The 15,616-nt window shown below is 43.4% G+C and overlaps 2 protein-coding genes across 2 annotated transcripts; both read left to right on the top strand.

The window, feature by feature from the left end:
* Nucleotides 1–13,303: 13,303 nt before the first annotated feature.
* LOC109168426 lies at nt 13,304–14,643 on the top strand. The gene is made up of 4 exons (XM_019317449.1): nt 13,304–13,760; nt 13,872–14,110; nt 14,209–14,420; nt 14,535–14,643. Exons 1-4 carry the CDS (start codon nt 13,304–13,306, stop codon nt 14,641–14,643), a joined length of 1,017 nt encoding a protein of 338 aa, XP_019172994.1.
* A 72-nt stretch (nt 14,644–14,715) lies between these two features.
* LOC109168478 lies at nt 14,716–15,437 on the top strand. Its single transcript, XM_019317499.1, has 2 exons — nt 14,716–14,799; nt 14,923–15,437. Exons 1-2 carry the CDS (start codon nt 14,755–14,757, stop codon nt 15,430–15,432), a joined length of 555 nt encoding a protein of 184 aa, XP_019173044.1. The 5' UTR covers nt 14,716–14,754; the 3' UTR covers nt 15,433–15,437.
* The last annotated feature ends 179 nt before the right edge of the window (nt 15,438–15,616 follow it).

Genomic DNA, 15,616 nt, shown 5'->3' with positions numbered 1-15,616 from the left:
GTCCGAGGCACCTTGGGCCGAGCACGGGGCCCAACCACTTTGCCCCGGGTCTATTCCATACTTCCTTGTTCCGCTTTCCCGGGTCAGTTTGCTCCAATCATAATATATCCATCATGAGCGAGACTTCTTCTCTTCCGCATTCCTCTTCGGCCGACTTTGGTGTGATTCCATCGCAATCGGGACTTATTCTCTTCCGTAAGAACACTAACAAGTCTTGGACTCCCTGGCATCGTGTATGAGACTTTGATTTCTGAGTTCACTTTTGGGCGAGCTCATGAGGTAGTTGTCCTCCTCCCGGGTGAGCTCATGAGGTAGCCCCTCTTGGGCCGAGGTGCCTTGTGTCGAGGCGTCTTGGAACGAAGTTCGTTGATGAAGTAGAGTAAACACGAGTCGCACTCCATGGGTCCGAGCCCCACACGGCCGACCCCAACGTGGCCGACCCCAACGTGGCCGACCCCAACATGGCCGACCCCAACGTGGCCGACCCCAACGTGACCGACCCCAACGTGGCCGACCCCAACCCCAACGTGGCCGACCCCAACGTGGCCGACCCCAACGTGACCAACCCCAACGTGGCCGACCCCAACATGACCGACCCCAACGTGACCGACCCCAACGTGGCCGGCCCCAACCTCAAGGATTAGACTTGATAGCGGCTTGATTAGTGTCATCCCTTCATTATCATATGGGTCTCGTCTTCCGCTCCACGACTTTGTACTTTTCCTAACATGCCTCTCCCCCCGGAGGTAGGCACATTTGTGTCTCTCCTCCGGGAGGCGGGCACATTTTATGTCTCCCCTCCGGTAGTTGGACACATTTTATGACTCCCCTCTGGGAGGTGGGCATATTTTATGGCCCCCTCCGGGAGGTGTGTCCTTTTGTACCTTGCTTCGATAAGCATGCTTCCCCTCCCGGAGGTGGGCACATCTTATGCTCTTGCTTCCGGGAGGTGGGCACACCTTACGCTCTTGCCTCTGGGAGGTGGGCATACTCTATGCTCTTGCTTCTGGGAGGTGGGCACACCTTATGCTCTTACTTCCGGGAGGTGGGCACACCTTATGCTCTTACTTCCGGGAGGTGGGCACACCTTATGCTCTTGCCTTCGGGAGGTGGGCATACTCTATGCTCTTGCCTCCGGGAGGTGGGCACATTGTATTGACTTGGCGTTTTGAATGGACAATCAGCTCTCCCTTATTGATTCAAATTTTTTTTTTTTTTTAGCACAATGCCTTATGTTAACCGCTTGAGCCTAGTCCTCCTAGACTAAGCCACCGGGCTCCTCCGTCGGGGTTGGTACGCGAGGTCGGACCTCGTGCCCCCTTAGGGTGCGCAAGCCGCTTGGGCCGAGTCCTGCCGGACTTAGCCACCGAGCTCCTCCGTCGGGGTTGGTACGCGAGGTCGGACCTCGTGTCCCCTTAGGGTACGTTAGCCACTTGAGCCTAGTCCTACCGGACTAAGCCACCGGGCTCTTCCGTCGGGGTTGGTACGCGAGGTCGGACCTCGTGCCCCCTTAGGGTGCGCAAGCCGCTTGGGCCGAGTCCTGCCGGACTAAGCCACCGAGCTCCTCCGTCGGGGTTGGCACGCGAGGTCGGACCTCGTGCCCCCTTAGGGTATGTTACCCGCATGAGCCTAGTCCTCCTGGACTAAACCATCGGGCTCCTCCGTCGGGGTTGGTACGCGAGGTCGGACCTCGTGCCCCCTTAGGGTACGTTAGCCGCTTGAGCCTGGTCCTGCCGGACTAAGCCACCGGGCTCTTCCGTCGGGGTTGGTACGCGAGGTCGGACCTCGTGCCCCCTTAGGGTATGCTTGGGGAGGTCGGGTGAGTACTCGATTCTTACAACATCGTCGGGGGGACTTGAAACATCGTTGAAGGGGACACTCCACCTCTTAAAACGTTGTAGGAGAGGACGGGCGACCTCTTGAAACATCATTGGAGAGGACGGACGACATCTTGAAACATCATTGGAGAGGACGGACGACCTCTTGAAACATCATTGGAGAGGACGGACGACCTCTTGAAACATCATTGGAGAGGACGGACGACCTCTTGAAACATCATTGGAGGGGACGGACGACCTCTTGAAACATCATTGGAGAGGATGGACGACCTCTTGAAACATCATTGGAGAGGACGGACGACCTATTGAAACATCATTGAAGAGGACGGACGACCTCTTGAAACATCATTAGAGAGGACGGACGACCCGGTGGACTGGGCAGGTCCCTTTGTGGACCTCCTCTATGACTGACACCTAATGTAGCAAGGTGTCATTGGAGGACTTCTTGTAGTGTATATCACGGGGGACTATGTAGGTTCTCCCCACCGGCTTGGCTTCGTCCTTGTCGAGGGGCAAGTAACCCATAACATGTTCTTCCGTTAGGTAGTGAGTGGGGGCGTCCCCCCTGTACTACCGTTAGGGAAATGCCAAGGTCGGGGCCGGCGCGAACGACCGCGACCATGGGGAACATATGTCAATATTTGAGCTCCTGGGGTTCGGGGGAGCCGGGTGCTCGACCTATCACGCCCCCTTGGGAGGGCCGGGGTAAATGTAGGCACCCCTCGAGAGACGTCGGGGCCAAGCAAGAGGGTTCGGACATCTCTTTGGAGCCCCTCAACGGGGTGGGTCAACAAGGTGGTAGCTTGTTGGGGCGCAACCATCCCCTCTAGGAGCTCGTTCATTCGCTTACGGAGCTGCTCGGCCTCGTCACGATTGGTGCTTGGAGCTCGACCACTTGTTTCCCGACCTCTCATCTCGGGAGGCCTACTCGCGTCGCCGCGGAGCTCGGGGCCCGCGGCTTGGCGACCTTCGGGGACATGATTCCTCCGCTTGTAGTACGTTAGGAGTTGGTGGACTCGGCATGGCCGAGCTCAGCACGTGCCGGACTCGGCCTAGCCGAGTCCACCATGGACCGGCTCGGCAGTGGGCGAGTCCATGGTGGGGGGCTCGGGTATACCGAGCCCGTCTGTGGCGGATGTCACCCCCTCCCCGCGTGTCCGATGGTCGGGGTGAGTTGACATCCTCTTCGATTTGAGTGTTGAGTGCCCGAGGTAGCCGGGTGCTTGGACCGGTGCGCCCCTTGAGGGAGGTGGAGGCGGGGTCGGCATCCTTTGTGTGGCCTCCAGACCGTCGTGCGCACCTCCTTGGGGACCCTCTGTGAGGTGAGCCAAAGTCGTAGAGGATTGCTAAAGGGTAACCGCCCCCTCCTGTAGCGGGGCAAGATTTGGAGGAGGGGCGATGGAAGCTGGCAGCCCACCGCTGCGATGGTTGGTGAAGTGATCTCTCAAGTCCCCGACCTGGTGGAGGTGGCCGGTTGGAGGCTGGGGGCCCCGTTGGGGCCGTTCTCGGTTGCGGCGAGCTGGGTGCCATGAGAACCGTTGGTGTGGTCGAGAGTTGGATCTCGACCTTGTCATGGTAGCTGGTCGCGGTAGACCACTTGGATGTAGAATACACTTGAGCTGGTACAGCAGCTCTCAACAAGAGCACCAATGATGGATTTAATTCCCCGGGGGTATCCCGAATTATTAAACCCGGATAAGTATACGTACGAGATAAATAATTGGACGCAAAGATATAATAAGGTCGCAGGGACCGTAGGTCGCTGGGGACCGTATATTTGTATTGATTGCCGCTAGTAAGCTATTACAAGACTTAATAGGACAATAATGCTAGAAGACAGCAATTTAGGAATATGTTGTGTAATAATCAGGTAGTGATCAGTCCCCTTGTTAGGACAAGAGGGAGTCCTTTTATATCAGCTCAAAACTCCCCAACCGCACCCCTAGGATCGGGGTTAGTTGGATCGGCCCGCTTTGACCGGGTCCCCCCGGGACTGGGTCCAAGGCGGGCCGACTCGGCACGGCCGAGCTGCCGAGCTCGGCCTAGCCGAGTCCATCCGACTCGGCATGGCCGAGCTGCCGAGCTCGGCCTAGCCGAGTCCACCATGGACCGGCCCGTCAGTGGCCGAGTCCATGGTGGTGGGCTCGGGTGTACCGAGCCCACCCGTGGCTGGACTCGGCCCAAGGCCGAGATGCCTTGGGCCGACTCGGCCACGGCCCACTTGACTGGGCCGGGGGACTTCTCGGGTCCGTCTCCCCGGGTCGGTTCGCTCCGGGTCCAATATATCCATCATACACATTCATAATTTCATATCCATATATTCATAATTTCACAACTAGACATTTATAATTACATAACTCCATATTCAGAATTCTTAAAGTGCTTGTTCACATAGAACTATATCCATAATTTCAAAACTATATATTCACAACTTCATAACTATATATCCATAACTTCATAACTATATATCCACAACTTTATAACTATATATTCAGAATTGCATAACTATATATTCATAATTACACGTTGATTGGAGTTTTTGTAATAATACAAAAAATTGATTGGTGGAGTTAAACGGTGTCACTAATGGCAGAGTTACTCCATCATATTAAACGGTGTCGTTTTGCAACCGTATGCACCATGCATGTTGCACAGCATAATTTGCCCAATTTTAGTCTAACTATTAAAATTTTCAAATTAGGTGCATGACTATTCAATTTGTATCACATTTGATCCTTGACTATTAACATTTTCAAATTAGGTGCATAACTATTCAATATGTATCACATTTGGTCCTGCCGTTAAAATTTCCGGCCAAGTCATCGGTGACCGGCTAATTTATTTAATTGAATTTTAAAAATTATTTTAATAATTTTTAAATTAAAATTTTTAAAATAAAATAAAAAAAAATTAAAATGACGGGCCACCCCCGGAGACGAATGAAGATGGGAGTGGGGTAGCCAGCGTTCTTTTTCCCCCCTTCCTCCTTCGTCTCTGGCGGAGATGAAGGAGGAGGGTGAGGGGTGGCTGACGCTTTTTTTTTTTAATTGAAGTATTTTTTTTAATTTCAAAATTTTTAAAATAAAAATTAAATAAATTAGCCGGTCACCGGTGACTTGGCTGGAAAATTTAACTGCAGGACTAAATGTGATACAAATTGAATATTCATTTTTTGGGTATACCTAGGGTTTCCATTGTCGAACACATTGACTAATCCACTCGCTGAATTGTAGGCACCTCTTTTGGATGGGACAACTGGCCTGGAGATTTAAGACTGCTCCATTCCCAAAGCCAAGGATCGAACCCTTGACCTTTGGTTAAGGATGGATGAGTCCCTTTCACTCAAATTAAATAGTCATGCACCTAATTTAAAAATGTTAATAGTCAAGGACCAAATGTGATACAAATTGAATAGTCACACACATAATTTGTAAATTTTAATAGTCAAGGACTAAAATTGATACATGTAATCATGTATTATAGTCGATGGACTAAAAATGATATTTTCTCTTATTAATATGAGTTAATACACGATTTGGTTACTCGACTATTAAAATTTCACTTTGGTCATCGACTTCCAAACTTGCTCAATTTCATCCCCAGCTATGCAATATTTACCTAAAATAATCCTTTGTCCAAACCAAACTAGTCCTAATTAGGACCATTTTGATTAACAATTGCATAATTTGAAATGAAATTGAGCAAGTTTGTAATGGTATAAAAAAAAATTTTAAACCATCTTTTTATTGAACTTACTGTATGTCAGCAATCGGAAAATCCATTAGCTTGGAAGGTTTTTCATCTATTATCTTATCAAGTGGTGAATAAATTCCGACTACTCCTCCTACATATCAGTAAATATACAAAATATATATAAATAGATTTAGGCCATAACAAAATTAATTATTAAATTAGAATATAAATTGATTATATTAACTTTCTGAACAATAAGATAGGAAATTTTTTTACCAAATAACTCTTTTATCATTAACTTCTGTTGAATTCTACAATGATTCACAACTCCTTAGTCGAAACATAAAGGTAGGAAACACTTTATGTTTACTTTCTTTGACAATTGTTGCATAGTTAAACTTGATAAGATAACGATCTTCATTTGTTTTATACTTATAATAGTTTGTCATCACTAAAAAATTCTTTATTGAGTAGACTTTTCCCTCTTCAAAAATATCACGGTATTTTAAAACGTTCTCCTTTGCAATATTTGCATAGATATATGTTCCATAAAAAAAGAAAAGGAAAATCAATTTTTCATTAACTATTTAAATTAAATAGTTAATACAAAACAATAACACAAAAAAAAAATGTTAACTTTACTTCCTCATCAAGAAACATGCATTCTTTACTTTTGTTGGAAAAAATAGCTTTAAATGGCATAAAATGACATGTTAAGTGGCTATTTTGTGGTACAATTATCAGTGGGGTCCACTTCCGATTTGGGTCGGGTCAAAGTGGATCCGGGTTCTTCGTAGTGAGACGAACAGATTGATATATTGTACGCTCAAAACGGATAATGGGTGAATGAGATATTGATTCTCAAAGTAGACCCATTTGAGTTGGAAAATGAAGGGAAAAAGTGAGCTTTTTGTCCCACATTGCTTTGGAATGAAGATTTCCACCCCCCCCCCCCCCTTATATACAAGAGCTCTTTTAAAGTTTGTAGAATTGTATAGCATAGAGGCTCTCTCGCGCGGCGGGGGGGGGGGGGGGGGTGCAAATCAAATTCCAACTAGACGAGATTGGAAAAAGGCTTAATTCAAGCTCGTGTGCGCCAGCACCTGGGGGCAACTGATATAGTCACTTGCCTCGGTCGAAACCGAGAGCAGGACCACAAAAGGTGCAAGGGCCGAACACCTGGGGGCAACTGATATAGTCACTTGCCTCGGTCGAAACCGAGAGCAGATCACAACTCTCGTGCAACAGGGACCACAAAAGGTGCAAGGGCCGAAACTGGGTAAGGTCGAAAGTTGAGACCGAACCCTGTACGCCAACGGTCTGGAACCCGAAAGTTCTGACTTGTTATGGGGATTGCATTCATCAGTTACGGAATTAATATCCTATTAACTCCAATTTTGAATTCTGAATTCAATTCCCAGGTAGCGGCCTGCTGTTATAGCTGTTGGAAGGCAGCTTTAATGTCATTTTTTAATTGCCATAATAAAGGCTATTGGCTCCTTCAACCCTATATAAGAGAGGGTAGAGGCAGTACATATAGATATAGAACACGAAAGTTCTTCTTTTTAGCCTCAAAACCTCTCTCTGCTTCTACTCCTTCTTTAGCCTCCTGTGTTCATAGCCGTGTCTTGCTCGCCGGATTCCTTGTTTAAGTGCTCAAATATAGAATCACTAGCAAGTTTTATCCTGGGAAGCCTAGGCCACAACGCTCCTAGCATCTTTGGGAGGTGGCAAATAAGGTTTTAAGAAAAGAGTGCTCACTTGACTCTTGCAAAAACCCAACACCAAACACTAGCCAAATTTCTTCATCTTTTCTTCCCTTCTTTCCAGAAAATAATTGTCAATTTTATTTGATTATTATTTGTTTTCCTACCAACGGTTCCTACAGTCTTAAAACCTTATTTCTTGTTTTCCCGTTGGTTGTTTTCTCGAATTTCCTTGAAGAAATGGAGGAAATGGCAACAATGTTGCTAATTCCCAAGCTACACCAGTGAACGTTGGTTCACAGGATGGTGGGAGCACTGAGGGATATATTCCCATGTCTCGTGTACCTTCGGTACCGAGTGGTTCGGCTGAAAAGCCGCAGAAGTTCACCGGTGTTGGTTCGAACTTCAAGAGGTGGCAACATAAAATGTTGTTCTACCTAGCAACTCTCGGCTTGGCAAGGTTCTTGTCCGAGAAGGTTCCCGAGTTGAAGGAACAAGATGCACAATCCGTGATGGCAGTTGGCTATTGGAAGGATTCGGACTTCCTTTGTCGAAACTACATCCTGAATGGATTGTGTGACACGCTGTATGATGTATATCGAAAGATAAGTACATCAAAAGCGTTGTGGGAAGCTTTGGATCATAAATACCAAAGTGAGGATGCCGGCTCAAAGAAATTTGTGGTTGGCCGATTCCTCGACTTCAAAATGGTTGATTCAAAAACCGTGCTAAGTCAGGTAGAAGATTTGCAATTAATCTTCGATGAGATCCGTGACGAGGGCATGGTGCTAAGTGAAGCCTTCCAAGTGGGATCTGTGATCCATTTGTTGCCTCCAGGTTGGAAGGACTTCAAGAACTACCTTAAGCATAAGCGAAAGGAAATGAATCTGGAGGACCTGATCCAGCGACTCAGGATTGAGGAGGGGAACAGGACGAATGATAGGAAAGTTCCTATCGTTGTTGGCGCTAAGGCCAACGTTGTGGAGCACGGTAAGAGCTCCAAGAGGAACCAGAAGGACAAGCAAAAGCTAGGTCCGAAAGGTGGCGCTACCAAGAACAAGTTTCCTGGTGAATGGTACAATTGTGGCAAGCATGGCCACAGAGCATCTGAATGCAAGGCTCCAAGGAAGAAGAACAAGAGTTCTGAAGCCAACATTGTTGGAGATAGCAATCAGAGGGAGGTCGAGATTAGCCTTTCGGTTATGGTGACCGAGGTGAACCTCGTGGGCTCAAACCCTCGTGAATGGTTCATTGATACCGGTGCAACCAGACACTTATGTTGCAACCGAGAGATGTTCAACACCTTTGAGACCGTAGAGGGTGAAAAGGGTGTGGATGGGAAACTCTGCTCAGTCTGTTGTGGAAGGCATGGGCAAGGTGGTTCTGAAGATGACTTCCGGGAAGGAACTGACGTTGAACAACGTGCTGTATGTTCCTGAGCTGAGGAAGAATTTTGTGTCTGGCTCTCTGTTGAACAAGCATGGCTTTCGCATGGTGTTCGAGTCAGACAAAGTAGTTTGTCCAAGTTAGGGATGTTTGTTGGTAAAGGATATGTAATTGATGGGCTGTTTAAGCTCAGTGTAATTCCTGTTATCAATAAAAGCAAAGTTAATTCTATTTACTTGCTTGAGTCTTTCAATTTATGGCATGGTAGACTAGGTCATGTTAATTTTAATTCTATGCGTAGATTAATTAGCATGGACCATATTCCTAACTTTCAAATTGATACAAATAACAAGTGTAAAATTTGTGTTGAGGCAAAACTAACGAAAGTACCTTTCAAATCGGTTGAAAGGGAAACTGAACCACTAGAATTAATCCATAGTGATTTGTACGATTTTAGATCGATACAAATGAGGGGTGGTAATAAGTATTTTATCACATTTATCGACGATAGCACACGATACTGCTAGGTGTATTTGCTTAAGAGCAAAGATGAAGACGTTGATAAATTCGTTCTTTATAAGAATGAAGTGGAAAACCAACTTAATCGGAGAATTAAGAAGGTTAGAAGCGATCGAGGTGGTGAGTATGAAGCGCCTATTGGTGACTTCTGTGCAAGTGTAGGTATAATACACGAGCGTACGACACCTTACTCACCTCAATCGAACGATGTTGCCGAACGAAAGAATCGTACTTTGAAAGATATGATGAATGCGATGCTTATAAGTTCGGGCCTACCTCAAGATGCCTGGGGTGAGGCGATTTTGACAATTAATTACCTTTTGAATAAGATACCCCGAAAGAAGCTCGATAAGACTCCTTATGAGCTGTGGAACGGTAGGAAACCTTCCTACCAGTACCTGAAAGTGTGGGGGTGTCTTGCCAAAGTTTTGGTGCCAACACCAAAGAAAGTAAAGATAGGTCCTAAGACGATGGACTGTATCTTTATTGGCTATGCACATAATAGTAGTGCTTATCGGTTCCTAGTACACGAGTCCCATAATCCGGACGTACACGAGAACACGATAATAGAATCAAGGAATGCATATTTCTTCGAAAATATATTTCCTTGTAGGTCCAACGAGGGACCAAATACGTCAAAACGAACGTTTGACGAAACTATGGATAATGATAGTGGGGAATCTGAGAAAGAACCCGAGCTCGAGCCGAGACGCAGTAAGCAGGCGAGAGTTGGAAAATCATTCGGTCCTGATTTTCTTACTTACTTGTTAGAGTATGATTCGGGTACTCTAACTTGTTTATTAGAAAATGAACCTGATTTTCTATCTTGTTTGATAGAAAACGAGCCTCGAATGTATGTAGAAGTTGTGACCTCTACGGAAGAACCAATGTGGAAAGAGGCTATAAAAAGTGAAGTGGATTCTATCCTACAGAATCACACTTGGGAACTCGTTGATCTTCCTCCGGGTAGTAAACCCTTAGGATCCAAGTGGGTCTTTAAAAGGAAGATGAAACCGGATGGTTCCATCGAGAAGTATAAGGCTAGGCTTGTAATCAAGGGTTACAGGCAACGCGAGGGCCTCGATTACTTCGACACGTATTCTCCCGTGACGAGAATAAACTCCATTAGGATGATACTTGCCATAGCCGCGTTGCGGAACTTGGAAGTTCATCAAATGGATGTGAAAACCGCTTTCCTAAATGGCGAATTAGATGAGGAAATCTATATGGAACAACCCGAAGGGTTCGTGGTTCCGGGCCAAGAAAGGAAAGTGTGTAAATTGTTTAAATCGCTGTATGGTTTAAAACAAGCGCCTAAGCAGTGGCATGAGAAGTTTGACCATGCGATGTTAACTAACGGGTTTAAAATAAACGAAAGTGACAAATGTGTCTACGTTAAGGAAACGATAGACAGCTATGTCATCCTTTGTTTATATGTCGATGATATTCTCATCGTTGGTAGTAATGATCGGATGATCAAGTCTACTAAAAACATGTTAAATGCGAGATTTGACATGAAGGATATGGGTTTGGCTGATTTAATCCTCGGGATTAGAATCCTTAGAAGACCTGATGGTCTCGTGTTGAGCCAATCACATTATATTGACAAAATCCTTAAGAAATTTAACAAGGATGATAGTCAAGTGGCTAGGACACCATTTGATACAAACATTCATCTAACCAAGAACCACGGAGAAGGTATTTCACAAGTGGAATATGCTCAGGTTATTGGTAGCTTGATGTATCTTATGAGCTGTACTAGGCCAGATATTGCCTATGCGGTTAGTAAACTCAGTAGATATACGAGTAACCCCGGTGCTATGCACTGGAAGGCAATAGTAAAGGTTATGAGATACTTGAGGTATACTCGTGATCTTGGACTGCATTACGGGAGATATCCCGCTGTACTTGAAGGGTATAGCGACGCGAATTGGATATCTGATATTAAGGACTCTAAGTCCACGAGTGGCTACGTGTTTACACTAGCCAGTGCAGCCGTTGCGTGGAAATCCTCTAAGCAAACTGTGATAGCTAGATCCACGATGAAATCTGAGCTAATAGCCTTGGACAAAGGTTGTGAAGAGGCTGAATGGCTACGCCATTTTATAGAGGATATTCCTAATTGGGAAAGACCGGTACCTCCAATATGTGTGCATTGCGATAGTCAAGCCACAATCGGGAGAGTACAGAGTCATATGTATAAGGGAAAAGGGTCAAATAAGCCCTCAAACTTTTCATAAGGAGTCAATTAGGCCCTCCAACTTTCTAAAGTTGCAATTAGACACACGAACTCTTAATCTCAATGCAAGAAGACCCACTGACCGGGTAACCACCTGCAATCTCAGGTAAAATGCTTTGTAGATGCTGACTAGGCACAATCTTTACACATTTGGCTTGCCACTAAGCAAAAAAAAAAAAAAAAAAAAAAAAAAAAAAAAAAAGGAAACAAAATTGGGGGGAAAAAAAAAGAAACAAAATATTACAAATATAAATAAGAAAAACGAAATAAGTATAGTAAAGGGGAAATGGGGAAATTGAAATTGGGAAAGCAGAAGCGAACTCCAGAACCCTAAGACCCTATCAAAATCAATTCTCTCTTCAGTCTCAACCCTCATTCACCTAGAATTGAAATTTACTAAGGAATATCACAGGCTAACAACTCGACGAAGCCTATTATTGTTGATTGGAGCTTGAAGACGAAGCTATTGGCAGTAAATGAGCAGTCGGACGACTCTGTAATAGTTGGAACTTGAAGACGAGGTTGTAGCAGTCAGTTTTTCTTCATCCACGGACAGAGAGCAGTCGAACGAGTCTGAAAAGAGGTAATAAACATATCCCTTGTATATTTGAAGGTAAAAATATGGGTTTTGTATATTTGTAGGCATAGATATGGGTATTTGTATATTAAATAGTCTTGGCAGTGGTTTTTTTTTTTTTTTTTTGACTTGTGTGAATTTGGATTGCTTTGTGATATGGGTCCCTTAAAATGCAGTTAATAATATAGACAAACTTGGATGGGTGTAGTCCTGCATTTTTCTTTAATGTTTGGCAGCAGATTTTTTTGACTTGTTGTGGTCCCCCTACACATAGTGTTTGTTTTAAGTGTATGTTAAATTTATAGAGTACTAACATTGTATTGTAATAGAAGCATTTTGAATTGGTTTTTCTTTCTGATATACTTAGGATTGTTGGTTTTAAATTTGGGATTTGTATTGCTTAAATTTATATAGGTGTTTGTATTGCTTAAATCTATAATATATTTTTCTTTCTGATGTACTTAGGGTTATTGATTTTAAATTGAAATGTTTGTTTGTTTGTTTTCTTTTCTTTTTTAGAATGCATTCCACTATACGTATAAGAATTCATCATGGTGGTAGTTTTGTCCAACACCCTGTTATGAACTATGTAAATGGTGAGGTTGAAGAGGTTATTATGGACCCGGATTATTTATCGTATCCTCATTTGCTGAAATATATTAAAGAGGACAAGTATGGTAAAATTTAATCTCTGTCGTATAAATTACCTCATGAGCGTATGGAGAATCTACATATGCTCAATAACGACAGAAGTACACTTGACCTTATTCATTTTGCATGTCTGTGGGGTCAAGTTGATTTATTTGTTGAGCATGGTATAGACGATGCAGAGGTAGTTCCAGAGTTAGCATTACCCGTACCTGTAAATGAGGTAGTTCGAGATGATGTTGTATTAGAAGCTGAATATGACCCTGGGGTTGTTACACAACCAGAGAGTGAACAGGCTCGAACTGAAAAACAGGGTGATGAAGAGCAATTCTTGGGTGACGAAGAGCAGTTCTTGGGTGATGATTTAGTAGGGGAAGAAGATGATGAAGAGTAGTTATTGGGTGATGATTTAGAAGGGGAAGAAATCGAAAACAGTGATGAAGATAATGACTTTGTGAATGTAGAATGTCATACTGCCTCATCTAATGATGATGAGGACAATAGAGAGGGTAGAATGGTAGAGATTGAACCTGAAAATGTAGGTGGGAATATGAATGAAGAAGTGGAGAGTCAATATTATGACTCTGAAGACCCCCCAAGTTATCAATCTGAACAGGAGGATGAAGAAGCATCATTTTAGCAATCCAAGAAGGCAACAAGTAGATTCAGAAACCCTTCATATAATCCTAATGTTTTAATGGAGCTTGAACTGGGAACTCTATATGATGATGGGAATCAATTCAAGAAGGCGATGATAAATTATGCGGTCTACACAAAGAGAAACATTCACTATGTGAAAAATGAACCAAAGAGAGTTTCAGTTGCATGTGTAAAGTCATGCCCATTTCAAGCTACTGGTTCATGGGATGAAAGTCTAAAATGCTTCCAGCTGAAAACACTAACTGCAGTACACAAATGTAATCTAAAATACAGCTTGGCAATTGTGAACCAAAAGTGGATTGAAGATAGGTATGAGGATAAGGTAAGAGATAACCCTACTATTGGACCAGTAGAATTGAAAAAGCACATCAAATCAGAATTGAAACTCAATGTGGGCATATGCATGGTGAGAAGAGCAGTGAGGGCCATACTAAAGAAAATAAATGCTGGTTTTCAGGATCAATTTCGCAGAATCCGGGATTATGCTGCTGAATGTATGAACTCAAATCCTGGAACAAATGCAAAAGTAAAAACTAATATAACTACCCCTACTAGTCCTTGTGTGTTTCAACGATTTTATGTTTACTTTGGGGCTTTAAAATTAGGGTTTTTAGAAGGGTGTAGGAAAGTGATTGGGCTGGATGGGTGCTTTCTAAAAGGACTTTTGAAAGGTGAAATCTTAAGTGCAGTTGGTAGAAATTCTAACAACCAAATGTACCCAATAGCATGGGCAGTCGTAGAGATAGAGAACACTGATTCTTGGCGGTGGTTTCTAGGGTTATTGAAAACAGATTTGGGCAACACCAATACTTATCCATGGACAATAATCAGTGATCAACAAAAGGTAAAACAACAATAATAAAATACCATTTATCTTGAAATACCACTTATGCATTTTACTTCAATAATTATCTAATATATTCTATTTTATATCTTTTGTAGGGTTTAACACATGTGATTCAAGAGTTGTTTCCTGACTCCGAGCACCGTAATTGTGCAAGGCATGTGCATGCTAATTGGAGTAAGCTACATCGAGGGAAAGTGTTGAAGAAACACTTTTGGATGTGTGCCAAGGCTACAACTGAATCTCAATTCCAGGAACAACTTAAGTTTTTAGAAAAGATGGACCGTACTGCAAAAGCTGACTTAGAAAGGTAAACTGTTTCATAAATGTATTGCATATATATATATATATATATATATATATATATATATATATTATTTTAGGATATCTATGTGTTAAGTTATATGTGTCAATGTGTGTTAAGGTACCCTCCAAGGTTGTGGTGCAAGGCTTTCTTTAGGACATTTGTTAAGTGTGATGCTGTAGATAACAATTTGAGTGAGGCTTTTAATGGCACTTTGGTGAAAGCATGAGTGAAGCCCATTATCCCTATGTTGGAAGACATAAGAATAGGGGTGATGAAGAGGATTGCAAAAAAAAGGAAAGATGTTGAAAGGTGGACAGGAAATTATGGACCCTTGGTAATGAAGAAACTAACTTCAAACATAGGTGAAAGTATGGTATGGAAGGTAATTACATTATCTCTTTCATTACTGTCTCATTGCCTTCCTTTTAATTATATTGTGCAATGCCCACCGCCAGTAAAGATGACTCTTTAATTATATTCTAACTTGATTATTATATTATACTAGGTTGATTTCAATGGAGATGACGGTTATGAAATTAAGAAAGGAAGACAACAATTCAAAGTGAAACTTGCAGGTAGAAGCTGCTCATGCAACTCATGGGATCTTTCTGGTATACCATGTCCACATGCAATTTGTGCAATCTTTGATACTGGAAGGGACCCAGAAGAATACATTGATTCCTGCTATTCAAAAGAGAGTTACCTAAGGACATATGCGCATACACTTCAGCCGATGAATGGAGAGTTATTCTGGCCAAAGACACAATCTGAGGAGATACTTGCTCCAATACCAAAAAAGATGGCAGGTAGACCAAAAAGAAAAAGAAATCGTGAGGCCAATGAAGTCCCAACTCGTCAGAAGCCATCCACTACTACTACTACCATGGGCAGTGTCAAGACAAGGGTATCGAAAAGGGGAAAACAGATGCATTGTTCTCTTTGTAAGAACCCGGGCCATTATAAAAGAACATGCCCTAATAGGAGTGGCCAACAAGATGTTGAACCAATGGACTGACAAGCAAACTATCATAAACTTTTTTGTTATTTGCCAAACAAACTTTTTTGGTACTATTGCCATTTGAATCTTTTTTGACTGTTTTATGTACTTAGGTGTTGAATTATGCCTTTGGCAATATGTAAACAATGGCAAAAAATCTCAGTTGGCAACATGTAAACAATGGCAAAAATTTTGATTTGGC

The sequence above is a fragment of the Ipomoea nil genome, unplaced genomic scaffold, assembly GCF_001879475.1.
Source record: "Ipomoea nil cultivar Tokyo-kokei standard unplaced genomic scaffold, Asagao_1.1 scaffold3199, whole genome shotgun sequence".
Lineage (NCBI taxonomy): Eukaryota > Viridiplantae > Streptophyta > Magnoliopsida > Solanales > Convolvulaceae > Ipomoea > Ipomoea nil.
Note: the sequence above shows the minus strand (reverse complement) of the source record. Positions and strands in the feature narration are given on the sequence as shown.

What these genes read in the sequence shown, in the direction of transcription:
- LOC109168478 (XM_019317499.1), top strand. Translation starts at nt 14,755, where the DNA reads ATGAAGAAACTAACTTCAAACATAGGTGAAAGTATGGTATGGAAG. An exon ending in GTGAAAGTATGGTATGGAAG is followed by an intron (nt 14,800 to 14,922) that starts GTAATTACATTA and finishes ATATTATACTAG; the next exon opens with GTTGATTTCAATGGAGATGA.
- LOC109168426 (XM_019317449.1), top strand. Translation starts at nt 13,304, where the DNA reads ATGGAGCTTGAACTGGGAACTCTATATGATGATGGGAATCAATTCAAG. An exon ending in CCGGGATTATGCTGCTGAAT is followed by an intron (nt 13,761 to 13,871) that starts GTATGAACTCAA and finishes CTTTAAAATTAG; the next exon opens with GGTTTTTAGAAGGGTGTAGG. An exon ending in TAATCAGTGATCAACAAAAG is followed by an intron (nt 14,111 to 14,208) that starts GTAAAACAACAA and finishes TATCTTTTGTAG; the next exon opens with GGTTTAACACATGTGATTCA.